Source organism: Spea bombifrons, chromosome 6 (genome assembly GCF_027358695.1).
Source record: "Spea bombifrons isolate aSpeBom1 chromosome 6, aSpeBom1.2.pri, whole genome shotgun sequence".
NCBI classification, from domain to species: domain Eukaryota; kingdom Metazoa; phylum Chordata; class Amphibia; order Anura; family Pelobatidae; genus Spea; species Spea bombifrons.
The window spans coordinates 28,789,410-28,805,645 of record NC_071092.1 but is presented as its reverse complement, the minus strand read 5'-3'; the positions used below and the strand labels follow the sequence as shown (position 1 = coordinate 28,805,645).

General features: G+C 37.9%; 1 protein-coding gene across 3 annotated transcripts in view; it reads left to right on the top strand.

Moving 5' to 3' along the window:
- The window catches only part of NTNG1 (netrin G1), an 89,179-nt gene that overhangs the window by 51,125 nt on the left and 21,818 nt on the right, over positions 1-16,236 (top strand). For 2 of the 3 annotated variants that reach the window (XM_053468933.1, XM_053468932.1), the window contains exons 3-6: positions 1,149-1,321; positions 3,504-3,524; positions 5,515-5,553; positions 14,984-15,043. In XM_053468933.1, the coding sequence (XP_053324908.1) occupies positions 1,149-1,321; positions 3,504-3,524; positions 5,515-5,553; positions 14,984-15,043 (293 nt within the window). The remainder of the gene's footprint in view (positions 1-1,148; positions 1,322-3,503; positions 3,525-5,514; positions 5,554-14,983; positions 15,044-16,236) is intronic. The other variant, XM_053468934.1, reaches the window with a different exon arrangement.

The window sequence follows — 16,236 nt, the reverse complement described above, 5'->3', positions numbered from 1 at the left end:
CTACTGAGCTTCTCCCCTCGATGATGGCAAGCTGTTCGGGACCTGAGGCAGTGAAGCAGCACTAAATCATGATGCTCCCGCCATCATACTTCACAGAGTATAAAGTGCCATTTTTACGCCGTAGATAGTACTGTGTGTTTTTCCCGAACAATTCAACCCGTGTTTCATCAGCTCACGAAACATTTTCCTAGTAGCAATGAGGAGTGTGAAGGTAGTCTTTGGCAAACTTCTGGCAAAGAGCGATGTTACATTGGAAAGCAGCGGCTTTCTCTGTGGTGTCCTGCCATGGACTCCATGCTAGTTCAATGCTTTGCATATAGTAAACTCATGAACAGAGATGTCAACCAGCTTCAATGATTCCTCCTAGCCTTTAGCTGTTACTCTAGGGTTCTTTTTTTCCTTCATTGTGCATTCTGTGTTGTACCTTTGGAATCATCTTGGCTAGGCACCCATTTCTAGGGAGAGTAGCCACATTTTTCATTTATATACTATTTGTCTAAAACCCTTACCAGTTTTATGCAAATCAACAATGGTTCAAATCAGCAGATGCTTCTTGAGAATAGCAAACTCAAAATGTTTTATGTCAAAGTAGCTCAAAGACACCTCCAATCCTGTTTCATTTTTTGTTGACGTGATTAGCCTAGTAGTACACATATCATCATATCGTATTTTAAGACTCATTTATACATAAATGTTGGTAATTCTTGAGGGTTTAGTTACTTTTTCTTGCCATTATATATAAAGTTTGGCTGGAGGGCCAGTTTGCAACCAAATTGTGCCCTAGATAAGAAACACTCTTGTTGTCCTCCATACCACCTATGTCTTTCATAAGGTCAATGTAGGCATAGATCTCTTGTGCACGTCCCCAGTCCATTGTGGAGGCTTCTGTTGCACCCCGTCAGGTGCCAGATAGACTTATAAAAATCGGGGGCATTTTCTGGAGAGATTGTCGATGCCTCCTGGTCCACAGACTCACCAGACAGTTATCTTGTAGACACAAGCAGAGTTCCAGTACAATGTATTATGGACTGAACCGACAAAAGTTGATTTATCCCACCAGAGTGTATAGAGCTTTGTTTCTAGGTTATGCTACCATCCTGAGACTAAACACAACTTAGCAAACAATGTCCCATCTCTGTCTCTTGCAGGTGTAAGTGTAACCTTCACGCCAACACCTGTACTTACAGCAACAACCGTCTCAGCTGTGACTGTGAACATAACACAACAGGGCAAGACTGCGAGAGGTGTAAGAAGAATTATCAAGGACAAGCATGGAGTCCAGGCTCCTACCTCACTATCCCAAAAGGAACTGCAAATATCTGTGAGTATTATTCATGGTGAATTAGTAAAACAGTCCCCCAAAGAACATAATGCTAGATGACAATTTTTCTTGTCTATAATATCTGCCAGGCACACTTAATTATCATGTGACACAAAAATAGCTAATATGATGTCATAAAAATCTTTAAAGTTCCTGTGTTGCTTTTTATGTGATTAAACCATAATGGGAAAAAATTATAAAATGACAGATCTGCTGAGGTTTATTTACTTAACATGCTAGAGCATTTGTGTTTAAGTTTAACAGCACCTTTAATTATAAAAAAGGTAATAATTACTAGGCTCATTACTGTCATTTAGTTACTGCTAAGAGTTGGCAGAGACTGTCAACCCATGAAATCAGGTACTGTATATTTAAAGTGGACTTGCTAACATTAAATATAGCTCTGCAGTTTTTGTGCTTATTATTAACCAATGGAATAAGCCATAGACTCCAGTATTGAGATACTACCCTTTCTTTTTGGCATTTAACACTACCAAGACTAGCTTGCCATCAGGGCCACAAATCTCTCCAGCATCCCTACAGTTAATGCACCTGGGGTCGTATAGGCAAAGTCAATGGAGTGTGTGATCCATGAATGGTTTAATGTCTCCTTCTATCATTCTGCTCAATTAATTTTTGTTAATATAGCGTTTAATCCGAGGGTAGCTGACAGGAGAAACGAGAGAAAAACGGATAGTTATCCAAAGTTAACCTAATAAAAAGTGGAGTGTGTGGCGCAGGCTGCCAGAAACCCATTACCCTAAAGATTTATAGCGAGCAAGAGCTGCTTGGAAAATAGATACAAAATGACTTATAAAAGCAAGAACCTGGGTATTTAAACTCGGATGCTGATCTCATCTTCATTAGGTGAAGCCTGACCCTCCGATTTTATTTTTGATCGACTTTATGATGCCTTGTTGAACAGGGTACATTAGATATCTATACACTGGTTTAAATCTTCTGATTTATATTAAAAGGTAACACCTTAAAATTAAGGCTAATAGCTAAAGTTATTATTTTGCCATTACATGTCTTCATGTAATGCCAAGACTCATAAAACTAAACCTCTCACTTATCTCCAGCCTTCTGCTTTAAGACAAATGGTTATTTATGTATAAAAAAGTGATTCTGGTGCAAGGTTTAAAAAGTGGTCTTATCACCATAAGTTTCTGCTGATTGAACCATTCCGTTGATTTCTATTGTGTGAAGTCTTTGGTCCAGCATTAATTTTTGCGTGCAAATTTTAGGGAGTACGACTTACTAATGGGAGTTGTCTTTCTCACTCTGTGTGTGGGTTACTAGGACTTCAAATGTTTCTCCATCTTCTTGTCTCTGTCACACTGTCTTAGGTCCTTTGTTCTCCTATTCATTGTCTCAGGTGCAGCAACAAGGGGAAAAATACAAGCAAAATTGTGATTGCCCAGTATAAACCGCTATTCAGCTAAATTTTCCACTTTTCGACTATTACAGCAAAGTGTAGATCTTTAAATGAAAAGACTCAAAATCATGCCATAAAATGCTGCGCATCCTACACAAATATTTGACCTTGAGAAAATTCATAAGTGGCCGTATCACATCTACTAGCGGTGATACTGCATTCAAATGTATAAAGTCTGGTAGCTCTGTTTTTATATTATTATTATTATTAGTATTATTACTATTATGCCGCATAAGATTACATCATAATATAGACGTATAGTATTGGAGGGTGGATAAGAACCATTTAGCCCATCTAGCCTGCCATTTTTTTTCTGCTATAAAAACTCAAACCTAAATCAGTCCTTGGTGTTGTCTTCAACTCAAGACAGCCATATGCCTATCCCATTCCCTCACTGCATTAGCCTCTAACACTTCAGCTGGAGGCTTTTCTACGTTTCTGCCACCAGCACATGCGCTTGTGACACTTTCATAAACCCCCTTTGTATGTTAACTGTTGTAAATAGAAAAGCTTCCCATTATTAATAATTGATAGCTGATTCTGTAATTTAATTGATAAAATGTCTCTTGGATAATGAGGTCTCAGACTGGGCTAAGATCATAAGATAGACGTTGCATGGATGAGATAGGTAACTCTCACTTTGCATTAAAGAACCGCTTACATTAGGGCGATGTCTCTGAGCTCATAGGTGAAGTCTTATAGGTGGCAGCCCGGAGTAACGTGCCTTTTTGTTTTCTGTCGCAGGTGTATCCAGCATCCCCAGCAGTGAGTACAATGTATAATCTTGGTGTTTTTGACATGCAATGTCTGATCCTCTCCAAACATCCATCAGACCCGCACTGTGCGTCAATGAAGAAAGCAGTTTGCAGAAAAGACAGGATGGTATTTTCCGCATTTACATGTAAAATTGGATCAGAGAGAATAGAGGATACGTCTTTTGACAGGTTTGACAGCAACCGGCATTGGCCTGTCTGTACCAGGTTTCATTCGCCTGAAATATTCTGCGATGCACAAACAGACGCATTGAATTGCAATATAATTTTTTATATATGTGTGTATGTATATGTGTATTTATATATATATATATATATATACGGTATATATATTTACATTTATATAAGCAGAATAGCGGAAGCTATTATACATTATGAAGTGTTGCAAAGACAATGAGACAACCATGAGTGTGAATACAGTGCACTGAGAAAAATAGGCATTTTATTGTTATTTGGAAGTCTTAGATCTGATATAAATAGCGTATCATAATACATGTTCTGGTGGATGTTTGGTGTAAGATATGTGTTTTGGGCATGATTGCAACTCATTCATCGTTATATCATTTGATCCCAGCCATTCCATTTATTGTAAAAGCAACATGCATGGCCTAGAAGTTCTGATTTTGTGAACACTTCTTGAATTATTTAATTTACCTATTTTTTTATCCAGACATGTGCCACCTCTCTGTTATCCTGCTTCTGCCTACCTCACATTTCCAGTCTACTCTCTCTTGGATATTCCATTCTCCGTCTGAGAGACACCACTGGGCATGTTGCTTGGTTGAAAGCATCTATATTCCTTTTCACTTAGGCCCTCACACCAGCATGATAACCAATGGGTCTATGTATTAACCTCTAAACAGTGTTGTATTTTATTAACCCATTATTTGTATGGTTACTATAACTGGTTCTCCTTTTTGCTCTTCTTTTATTACCATCTACTAATCCTTACTCCATCTGTCATTGTCAAAAATATATTAAAATTATTAATGTATTTGTTCTATTAACAGTATCTCCAGAGTTAACAACCATTGCATGCACTCTTATTGGCCCTTATTGCCATCCTAGGCATAGTTGACCTAGGTAATACACTACTGTAGGTTATATGTGTGCAAAATTGGCCAGAGATTTGGGCATCTTGGCCAGATAGATTAACTTTTGAGATATGAACTAGCTGAAGGTAATCTGATGAAGAAACACTACATCTTACTCTAAAAACATGTTGGCCCGCTTACAGTTATCACTAACATTCCTAGGCTCTTTCACATGTGGGGCCGGTTGTCAATTATTTAGTGAAGAAGAACAGGCCATCCAAAGGGGCTCTTTTGCTTGATAACGCTGGAGATATGTCCATGAAATCTGTATTTCCAGTTATGTACTATTTATGCATAAATCCATGTCTCTGTCAGGCTATCTTGGGAAGTTTTGGGGAAATGTATACAACTAACTCCCTTCTATACTGCTCCATATAAACCCTTTCAAATATATTCTATGTACAGTATACTCCTCCTCTTTTGCGCCTTATAAACGCTCACTATACTTCACTGTATTTCTCTACATAACCTCACCCTGTAATAGACCTGACCATATAACTGAATTAAAACAAATCAAGCTTGGTTACATTGTTTGTGACCATAGCTCCAAGCTATTTGGGTTATAAAATGAAACCATGGACATGGCACCGTTGAAACTGTTGATAAATAATTTTCTGCCCACTTTGGCAGATTTTATCCATATTGTATCATGAGAATTCATAATCCTATCTGTGACCTTACTTAGCGCATTATCCAAAAGCATCCCGGTAAACTAGTTTAATTAAAGATGGAGTAATTTGGGGAGTGTGTATTAGCGTGTATATTCTGTTTAAATTATTACACTATGTTATGGAACATTTTAGTTATGTAAGTAACTTTCCATACGGTAGTTCTCAGCACATACTAAACTATTTTCTAAATATGTGCAAACCTGTCTTTTTATGGCAGCTGTACAGGACAAAAAAAGGAAGCAGACCATCACTGCAGGTAAACCTTTTATATAATACATTATATCCTATGTCTAAAATATATGTACATATGTTGTGTGTGTTTTGTTTTTTTGCTGTGGTTATACTTTAAAGAGATTCTTTTCTTGCCATTATTTAAAATAAAGAATAACAAAATATAAGGCATGCAAATGTTTTTCTGCTATGGCTTTCTGTCCCTCTTATTTTTAAGATTATTGTAGATACTATGGGCAGGTGAGTAGCCTCTCCGATAGTGGTCTAACAGATGGGCATATCTGGGTCTTCGGTATGTGGGTGGACAGGTCTGTCAACATCAGTGGGCGGGTCCACTGGCATCAATGGGCGGTCTTCTGATGTCAGTGGGCTGGCTCATTGATGGGACTGGATGGGGCCGATGACATTGCAGGCGGGTTAGGAAGGAATGGGTGGGGAGTAGGTCATGCCCTCCTGTGACCCAGAGAACTCCCAGGTATAAAGATAAGGATAAAGGGGATAAATTGGCTATTCCTTAAGAATCCTGCTACTCTGTATCTTCTGCACACTTTTAGATACAAAACCTACCCCTGACTTCTAGATCTCTACCAGCGGTGATACATAATAAGCGGAGAGGGCCTCCAGAATTACTCATGGACATAGTTGGGAACTTCCCATGCTTCCCCTCTCCCTCTAAATATACATGAAAGTCAGGAGATGTATGACCAGATGTTGGGTTGAGTGGTACTGGGCAGAACCAGAAATGAAGAGCACATGTCTAAATGCCCGACTGGAGAATTAAATACTTCTCTGAAGCGTAGCTACATGCTGTTATACCAGTAGACTCCATGGCAAATTAAGAGAGCTCACATTATGGCCTTGGTGGCCTTCAACCTGAGCTACAATTCTGCTCTATTCTGCTCTATATAATATTCTTTTTTCTCAGTTGTACAAATGGGTCAACCAACACCCAATTTCTCAAACAGATATAAACATACCTATACATCCCTCTTAATAACCGATTTATATGAAATTGTTATAATGTCTTAAAATGTAAGTTTGTTTAAAGTAGTTAAAACACCCGCAACCCTGCGCTTTTCATTGTGCAAAGGTATAATACCGTACATACAATATAGAATATACCCCTTGAATAATTCTGAGGAATCAGCTAATCTCTGAGAAAAAAAAGCATGTTAAGATAACATAGATTTATGTAAGAGGAAACTAATCAAAAATGCTTTGTTTTTAAAAAAAAATATAAATCACCAGGGGCAAAAAAATTCAACGTGTGTTGAGCCCAGCCTCCCACACGTATCCAGTTTAGATCCAAATGGCTGGGTCTTAAAATACATCATGTAAAATTAGTGCTCATTTATGTTATATTAATAAAAAGCTTGTGGGTGCTTGGCAATAAACTGTTAAAGAGACCATAAACAATACAAGAGAACTAGTTTCAAAGGGCATACTACACCAATAAGCTTGGGACCACCTTGCACCCCTAAAATACACAGAAGTAACCAGGACCAAACTGCCGTCACCCCATTATGACAGAGGTATTCTGTCACTTATTTTTAACTTTTTTCAGGTTTTTTTAATTTTAGATTAGAGATAACTTTGAGGTATGGTACACCTTATCCCAGTATCTGTGATGAGGAAGCAGGGGGCTCGTCAGAGGTCTCAGGAGGTCTTTCTGACTATAAGTAAAGATAATTATCTGTCCCAAATGGTACAGGACCCAACCAGAGGGGGCGCTCTACTGGACTTAATATTAACCAACAGACCTGACAGAGTAACTAATGTGCAGGTCAGAGGGCACCTAGGAAATAGTGATCACAATATAATACATTATAACTTGTCGTTCAATAAGGGAACTCTTAGAGGAGCCACAAGAACTATGAACTTTAGGAAGGCAAAGTTTGATCAACTAAGAGAAGCCCTTAACACTGTAAATTGGGAAAATATCCTCAAAAACAAAAGCACAGATACTAAATGGGAGATTTTTCAAAATATCTTAAATTCTCACTGTGAAAAGTACATACCGTATGGGAATAAAAGTGTCAGGAGCAAGAGAAAACCAATGTGGATAAATAAAAATGTAAAGGTGGCAATAAATGGCAAAAAAAGGCATTTAAGCTACTAAAACAGGAAGGCAGTGAGGAAGCACTAAGAAGCTATCGGGAAAAAAATAAAATATGTAAAAATCAGATAAAAGCAGCAAAAGTGGCGACAGAAAGACTCATTGCCAAAGAGAGTAAAACAAACCCCAAAATGTTCTTTAACTATATAAATAGTAAAAAGGTTAAAAATGAAAGCGTCGGCCCCTTAAAAAGTAATGAGGGAGACGTTATAGACGGGGATCAGGAAAAAGCGAATCTATTAAATATATTCTTCTCTGCTGTATTCACAGAGGAAAATGAAATGCCAGGTAATATACAGCAGGATGAGATAAATGCCCCAGTACATGTCGCCTGTCTAACCCAGGAAGAAGTGCAGTGCCGCCTAAAAAAAATCAAAATAGACAAATCACCAGGTCCAGATGGCATTCACCCCCGCGTTCTAAGGGAGTTAAGTAATGTAATAGACAGACCCCTATTTCTAATATTCAAGGACTCTATAGTGACCGGGTCTGTTCCCCAGGACTGGCGCATTGCAAATGTTGTGCCAATATTCAAAAAGGGGACAAAAAGTGACCCGGGGAATTATAGGCCTGTTAGTTTAACTTCTGTTGTATGTAAACTGTTTGAGGGTTTCCTAAGAGATGCTATTTTGGAGTATCTCAATGAAAATAAATGTATGACTCCATATCAGCATGGGTTTACAAGGGATCGGTCCTGTCAAACTAACCTGATCAGCTTTTATGAGGAGGTGAGCTCAAGACTGGATCGGGGAGAATCGCTGGATGTCGTATATCTTGATTTTTCCAAAGCATTTGATACGGTGCCACATAAAAGGCTGGTACATAAAATGAGAATGCTTGGGCTGGGGGAGAATGTGTGTATGTGGGTAAGTAACTGGCTCAGTGATAGGAAACAGAGGGTGGTTATTAATGGTACATACTCTGAGTGGGTGACTGTTACTAGTGGGGTACCACAGGGGTCAGTTTTGGGTCCTATTCTTTTTAATATATTTATTAATGACCTTGTAGAGGGATTGTATAGTAAAGTATCAATCTTTGCAGACGATACTAAGCTCTGTAGCGTGGTTAACACAATAGAGGACAGTGCACGATTACAAATGGATCTGCATAGGTTGGAGGCTTGGGCTGGGATGTGGCAGATGAGGTTCAACACGGATAAATGTAAGGTTATGCACATGGGGAAGAAAAATCCAGGCTGGGAATATGTATTAAATGGGAAAACACTGGGGACGACTGACATGGAAAAGGACTTAGGAGTCTTGGTTAACAGTAAATTTACCTGTAGCGACCAGTGTCGGGCAGCTGCTGCTAAGGCAAATAAAATCATGGGGTGCATCAAAAGGGGCATGGATGCCCATGACAAGGAAATAATTCTACCATTGTACAAGTCACTAGTCAGACCACACATGGAATACTGTGTACAGTACTGGGCACCAGTGTACAAGAAAGATATAGTGGAGCTGGAGAGGGTTCAAAGACGGGCAACCAGAGTAATAAGGGGAATGGAAGGACTGCAGTACCCAGAAAGATTATCAGAATTAGGGTTATTTAGTTTGGAGAAAAGACGGCTTAGGGGGGACTTAATAACTATGTATAAATATATAAGGGGGCAGTACAGAGATCACTCCCAGGACCTATTTATACCCAGGACTGTATCTATAACAAGGGGACATCCTCTACGGCTGGAGGAAAGAAGGTTTCTACACCAGCACAGACGGGGGTTCTTTACAGTAAGAGCGGTGAGACTATGGAACTCTCTGCCAGAGGAAGTGGTAATGGTAAACTCAATAAAAGAGTTTAAAAGGAGCCTGGACGTGTTTCTTGAAAGCAATAATATCACAAGTTATGGATAGTAAATTAATAGGGACAGAACGTTGATCCAGGGATTTATTCTGATTGCCATATTTGGAGTCGGGAAGGAATTTTCCCCCTGGTATGGGGCAATTGGCATCTGCTTCATAAGGGTTTTTTGCCTTCCTCTGGATCAACACGGTAGGGACACAATATGTATATAGGTTGAACTTGATGGACTTTGGTCTTTTTTCAACCTTATGAACTATGTTACTATGTTACTATGTTACATGTTAGTTCATCTAGACCATGTTTAATAGGACGTAATAATACGTCCTAAGGGTCACAGAGGGGTTAAGGCCAGTGGCCGCCTGATGCCATTTCATTGGTTAGGTAGTGAGTGAGGTGTGCGGTGCAGTCTGGGCCTGGAAGTAACAGTGTGGAAAATTGTCAGAAGGGTCTATCCTTTCCACACTGTATTTTCTGTTAAGTGAAGGAACAATCTTCTTCATATAGGTTGACAAAATAATATAGAAAGACTATATGAGTAGGCAAGTGGACATTTATGCTTTAGGAATCATACTATTACAAAAAAGAGGAAATGGATCAGCATCAAGAATGTGGAACGACTACGTAAAATGATCATCACTGTATGCTTCTATATACATTCTGCAGGAAATAGACATTATAATAGAAGCTGTGGGCATTTCACTTAGTGCTTAAAGGCGCTATGGAACATTTTAGTAACATTAAAAGAAATCATATGGAAAGTAGGTTAGCTTTGCAGTAAATATATAGATTGTGTATTTAATAGCACATAAATACATATAGACTTCTATGTAAATATCTATAAACCAAAAAACACACACCTGTGGTATTTTCATTTGCATACATTTAGGGAACAAGCTAAATAGGCTAAATCATACCTTCAGTCAATACAATTTTAAATAATTTCAGTATAAAACCTTTTTTTAATAAGAAAAGAAACCTCTTAGGGGGGCTAGAATAGATCACCACCTTTCAAATTTAACGCCAATGATTCTTAGGTGTTTTATTTAATGTAATTAAATGTTTTGCACCAATGTTTGGATATTTGAGGTTTATGGCGTCTTTGCTAAATATTTAATGTGTAATAATTTCCTCAGATTGCTAAATATTTAATGCGTAAAAATTTCCTCAGATTGGGAGTAAACACTATAAATTGTATATTGTCTGTATTTATAGAGTACTTTAGAAAAATGTGTTAATCATTTGCATTTCTTCTGAATAGCAGTTGGTATGATGTAATAAGTGGATTTTGGGGTCAGCAAGAAACAGGCAAATAAGTCTAAAGCGAAACAAAACATTGTTTGGTTTTTCTGAGCATTACGAAGAGCAAACAAATAAAAACTGCAACACCACTTTAGAATATAGTTAACTTGTTTTAGATATGTAGTAAGAACACTATTTAAAAAAAGACCCTTAAATTGAAAAAAGGGACCCTTAAATTGAGTAAGGTCATACTTTGGGTTATATAATGAAACAGATCCTTAATTCTGAAAATATTTAAATAATGAGAGCTCGGTGTTAACAATATGGCATGCTAGCAAGTAGGTATCCAAATAGTGTTGTGCTTTGATAACAGTATCACATAATATTTTTTAGTTGTACTGTTGTTCCACAGCAATAAGTAACAATGCATGTACTAAATGATAAAAGTTGGGACAGGATGATAAAGACAAAGCAAATGTACCTATAAATTAATTGAATATGAGCTTATAATAAGAGATACAATTCTCCCATCTCTTTGTCTCAATCAATACTGTATAGAGTATCAAAGCAATGCATTTATTTTAAAATGGTGCAAAAACTACCCCGGGGTCCCTCAACTTCAACAGCTAGTCTGTGCCATTATTGCCCCCACACAACTGGTCTGTGCCTTTCTTGCCTCCCCCCCCTTCCAACATACAACATATGTAAACACACTTACACAAATTACACACACTTACTATACTCACTAACACACACCCCAACTCACCCCACTTACACATCTATGCTCACACATACAATTAGACATCCATGCTCACACACACAACTAGACATCCGTGCTCTCACACACACAAGTACACATCTATGCTCACACAAACACAAGTACACATCCATGTAGTTACGCCAGTGTGTGAAATATTACGCAATGCTGATAGGATCCACGGAGGCTTGCTTCTGTCTCTTGTGTCTAGCCTCTATTGTATTAAATCAGTCATTTTCTTACACTTCAACTCAGTTTGTATGCATATGAAACTGCTACAAGCTTCGGTGGCATTTATTGATAGTTTTCGAGTTCTAGTTTGTGATTCTAGTAATAAAACATTGGTCCCCTTTAACTATATATATATATATATTTATATTTTTATATATATATATATATATACAGCATCCTTCACATATTAGATATTATTTTTGAATATTAATGTTTGTTCAATACACAGTATAAGTAGTATAATGTATTTGTCACTTAAAATAAATGGTTAATCATTCAATGTGAGTAATAAACACATTCCAGAGTGAGGTGATCAACCAGTTTATAACTTCATTATCATTTGTATCCATTTTTATAATAATTAGCATATGTAGCAATTCTGTGAACTCAATTACGGCTATACAGTTCAATTATGCTTTGTTATGTCAACTAAATATTGTAAATGAAGATGGAATGAGTTAAAAGGGCACTGACATTGACATAAGTGTGAGAGATCAGAAACACGTCGGTGTTCTCTCCAGCATGAAAAGGGTTTGCGTTTTCGGCACAAATTCGAGTTTTACCCGATAAAGAAATTGGAATAGCTGAACAGAGCTGCCAGTTGTGAGCAATAGGGAAAATCCCAAGAGGGGTGCGGAGGATTGTAAAACCCTGCAGCTCTTTTTCGAATTTCAACCCACTAAGTGGCGAGGGATTCCATTATCTACATAAAATATCTGTCCTCTCGTCATCCACAGCTTTGTTTGGTTAAGTGAGTTAAGAGTTTTGGTGCATTTCACGGTCAAAAAATTAGAATGAAATACAGCTGGAATTAGTAGGATTTCCTATATATATATTCCTTGATGCCATTACAAATAAATTTGCCATAGGATAACGTTTTTGCTTTGATGTAGGTGCCCTGGAGGTTTTTTTTATATTAATAGTCCTAAATACAAAATTAGGGTGTGTGGGACTGGAAACAACAGAAATCTGCTAGTTTGGGAGAATATGTGGTTACTTTTTAATATGGTGACCTTAATTTCTTGCTGTAATAGCGTCTATGCCCACCTTGGGAGTTAAATTGTTAAAGGAAGTACAAGAATCCTATGTGTTTATTTGCATCCCGTTATCTTATTCTTTAAAATTAACAGAATAGTCATACCGAGAAACCTCATGATGTCCATTTCACTACTAATGAAGCGGATAATTTTGCTATTTTTATTGGGAATGGCTAGCCTATGGCGTCAACTAACATTTAACCCTGTCATGCCAAATACAAGGGATTTGGTTAAACAGGTATTGAGTTATTTGATAAAAAGGCCCTGGGTTCGATGAATAACCTTAGTGGCTTTAGAACCCCCTGGTGTCTTTGCTCAGTGGGACAGGAATATATTCTGTGATAACGACTAAAAAGAGCACAGATTACCAATCTCATGAAATACATTAGAAATCCTACCAAGATTTATAGCCTGGGAGCAGAAATACCAGCCCTTGGGAGCTGCGATAAATCAGATCCTGACCTAGATTCACGGACAGCAAATAAATGCAATTATCTCGTTCATCTGCTCCAAATTATTGTATCTGAGCCTGTGCACTATAACCGTAACAGAACAAAACGCGTCTGAATCACTGGCCTTAATTGCATGGATTAGCAGCGGCTGTGTTCAGAATGAAAGCCTAGGACTTCAGAGTCTTCCCAGATACTTGGTGGCGAGACATACGCAGGGTAGGGAGCACAGCATTGAGACACTAACTTTTTGCGTTTATTACTCCTTAGGGCTCTGTCACTATTTAGCAGCTTGTTAATGATGCTACTTATGTGTACCATGGATCGTTAGTTTTATGACATCATCATTTCACTTTCTGCTTCAGGTTAGTTAAAAAGTAACAGCCCCACAAATTCATCAAATTAATCCCCATTACAATAAGGTGGATATGAACTATAAATCTCGACTACGTGATACAAAGCACCCCTGTCTACGGAATGCAGATTTATGCATTGCATGTTCAAGATTATCTCTAACCTTAATGCTTACACCTACATACAAAAATTACATTTATTTAATCATTTAACATAAAAACGATGTCAGAATGCAATGTATGTGAGAGCAGTTATTGCTCTGATGCTTCATATGGTTATATTTGCTGCCTGGCACACACACGCTCTATTCGCAGCTATAGATTTAACTAATCATGGCACAGTTTGTAACAATCTTTAGCTCTAGAATCTCGTGCATCGTCTGGTAAAACATGCAAGTAGAACACGGGAGGTACTGTATGTAACAACGTCCTGCTTGGGAGGACAGGAGGGTATCATGCAATGAGGTCTTCACTGAGCAGTCATAGGATAGGATGGATTGGAATGCCCTTTCTACACCTCAGGCAGATGTGGATATGAAGCTTCTGCTGGGAAATGTTACCTTTTTTGCAGGATTCTATGGTTTTATCTTGGACAAAATATAAGCTGAGATCAGAATCAGTATTAATCCTCAGTGTCTCCTACAAATCTTTCCTTTGGTCAAAACTCAGTATCATTCGTCAACTGTCGTTTTTTTAAGATACAGTATTTCCAATGAAAATTTGGGCCCCAAACTTTTTTTCTCCTCGTAACCTCACCATATAACGTTTGGTCCATGTAAAGCGTCCCACCAAAGTATCTCCTGAAATCCCATATGACGCCCCTCATATCTCTCTTTACATCTCCATACATAGTATTATTTCAGGCACCCGCTCCATAAATCCACATGCCCACTATAGACAACATAATATGTCTGCCTAAGAAAAGGCAATAGCGTTGTTCTCCAAGGTATATTTGGCTTGCCATTGTTGGACAGGACGTATGAGGCAAGGTCCCAAAACCATGAACTTTTGCCAGTCCTACCCCTATGTCCACTGTGGTACCATATATAGCCTATTTCTAACTCAGTGTTGCATAAATGATCCCTCTTTTATTCCTCTTTATTACCGGTACTATGTGTAATTATACACTATAACTCATCTAGACATCATATATTGATGGCTCTACATAACATCTCTCCATATCCCCTTATTACCACGTATACAACCTTCATGTAACACCCTCTACTTCTACATTTCACTGCTCTCTTTGGTTTGCCTCCATATTACCTCTCATGACAGCTTGTCAGCCTGTTCTGTGTCATTCTGTATTGTACAAGCGAAAACAGCAACATTTTCTAACATGCATCGCTAATAATATTAATTTTCTTTTACAAATCCGCATCTTTTATGTTTGTCTTACTTTGAAGCTATCTTGTTCATTTCTGTTATTTTTTCTTTTCTAATTTACTTTTTCCCTTCCTGTCTGTCCAGTTTTTCCCAAATTAGCTCACTCTACTGTGCCACCTGCTCAAGTTTCCAGCCACAAAAGAGGTAGGAGACCCACCACTCATGCAATGCTATCTCACCACACTGGCTCAAAAAGATCTTATTTCATCCATTGTATACATTGTGCTGTTTTTCCTTTTTCTCTGTCAGTGGAGTTGCAAATTATTTGGGCACTAAGAGATCTCTGCTCATCCATGTAAGTCATTGTTAAGGGGTCCCCCTAGATTTTTACAGTAAGAACAATACATCGGGGGTATATAAGGGGGAAGATTACCTTAACAGAGGTCTTTAGCTAATGTATACTATCATCTATAGCCAACTCAGTGTCTGTTCCATGAACCCACATTCTGTTATGTGTTGATATCTCACATTTCACCATCAGCCCCAGAGCACAACCCCTGTTACATTGCTGGATGACCCAAAATCTACCACATATGTATCTACCGCCTTATAAATAAATAGAAAGCTCTCATCTGGGCTTTCCAAGAAAATCATATGAAGGAAAAAAGAAATTTTCTTAACAAGTTAGCAAAAATGGATTATTCTTGCATAAATACAAATATAGGGATCGTAATTAATAATAGATACATACATTTAATATTCCAAACAACATTATCTTTATCTTTGAAATTAAAATAGTAATCTACTAATAGGTTTACATAGAGATTAAACTTAATATGATAATATTGTATCTTTAACCTTTTTAAATTGATGGGATATTGAAATGTTTTTCTTTCTGGTCAGTTTCCTTCTGACCGTGTTTTATACAAACATATTCTATAGCTTTTTATTACACAGTTTCGAGGCTCTGGGGAATAAGGGAGTTTTAAGATTTGAGAAATAGAACAATATACTGTATCGTGAAAAGGACAAGTCAGGTGGCAGTCAAGGAAAAACTCCTAAAAGAGGCAGTACAAATCCAACAAAAGAACAATATTGGGGACTGCTAAAAAGAGTTAAAATGCTCAAATTCTGAAGATGTTCAGAAGGGAGAAAGCACAGATACATGAGGGATAATTATAAACATTGAAAAGATGGTGAATAAACCCGCTCTGTAGCATTACACACACTTTAAAATTACCCCATGAAGCTCTGATATAGACGTATAGCCATCAGATCACAGCATGCCCTAGACTAGGTCTCCACAATTTCTGGGGCGAGAGCCCACAGCAGGCCGGAGAGCAGTGGAGTCTGCTTTGGAAGTGGTCGCTGCGCACATTGCACCCCCACCCACATTG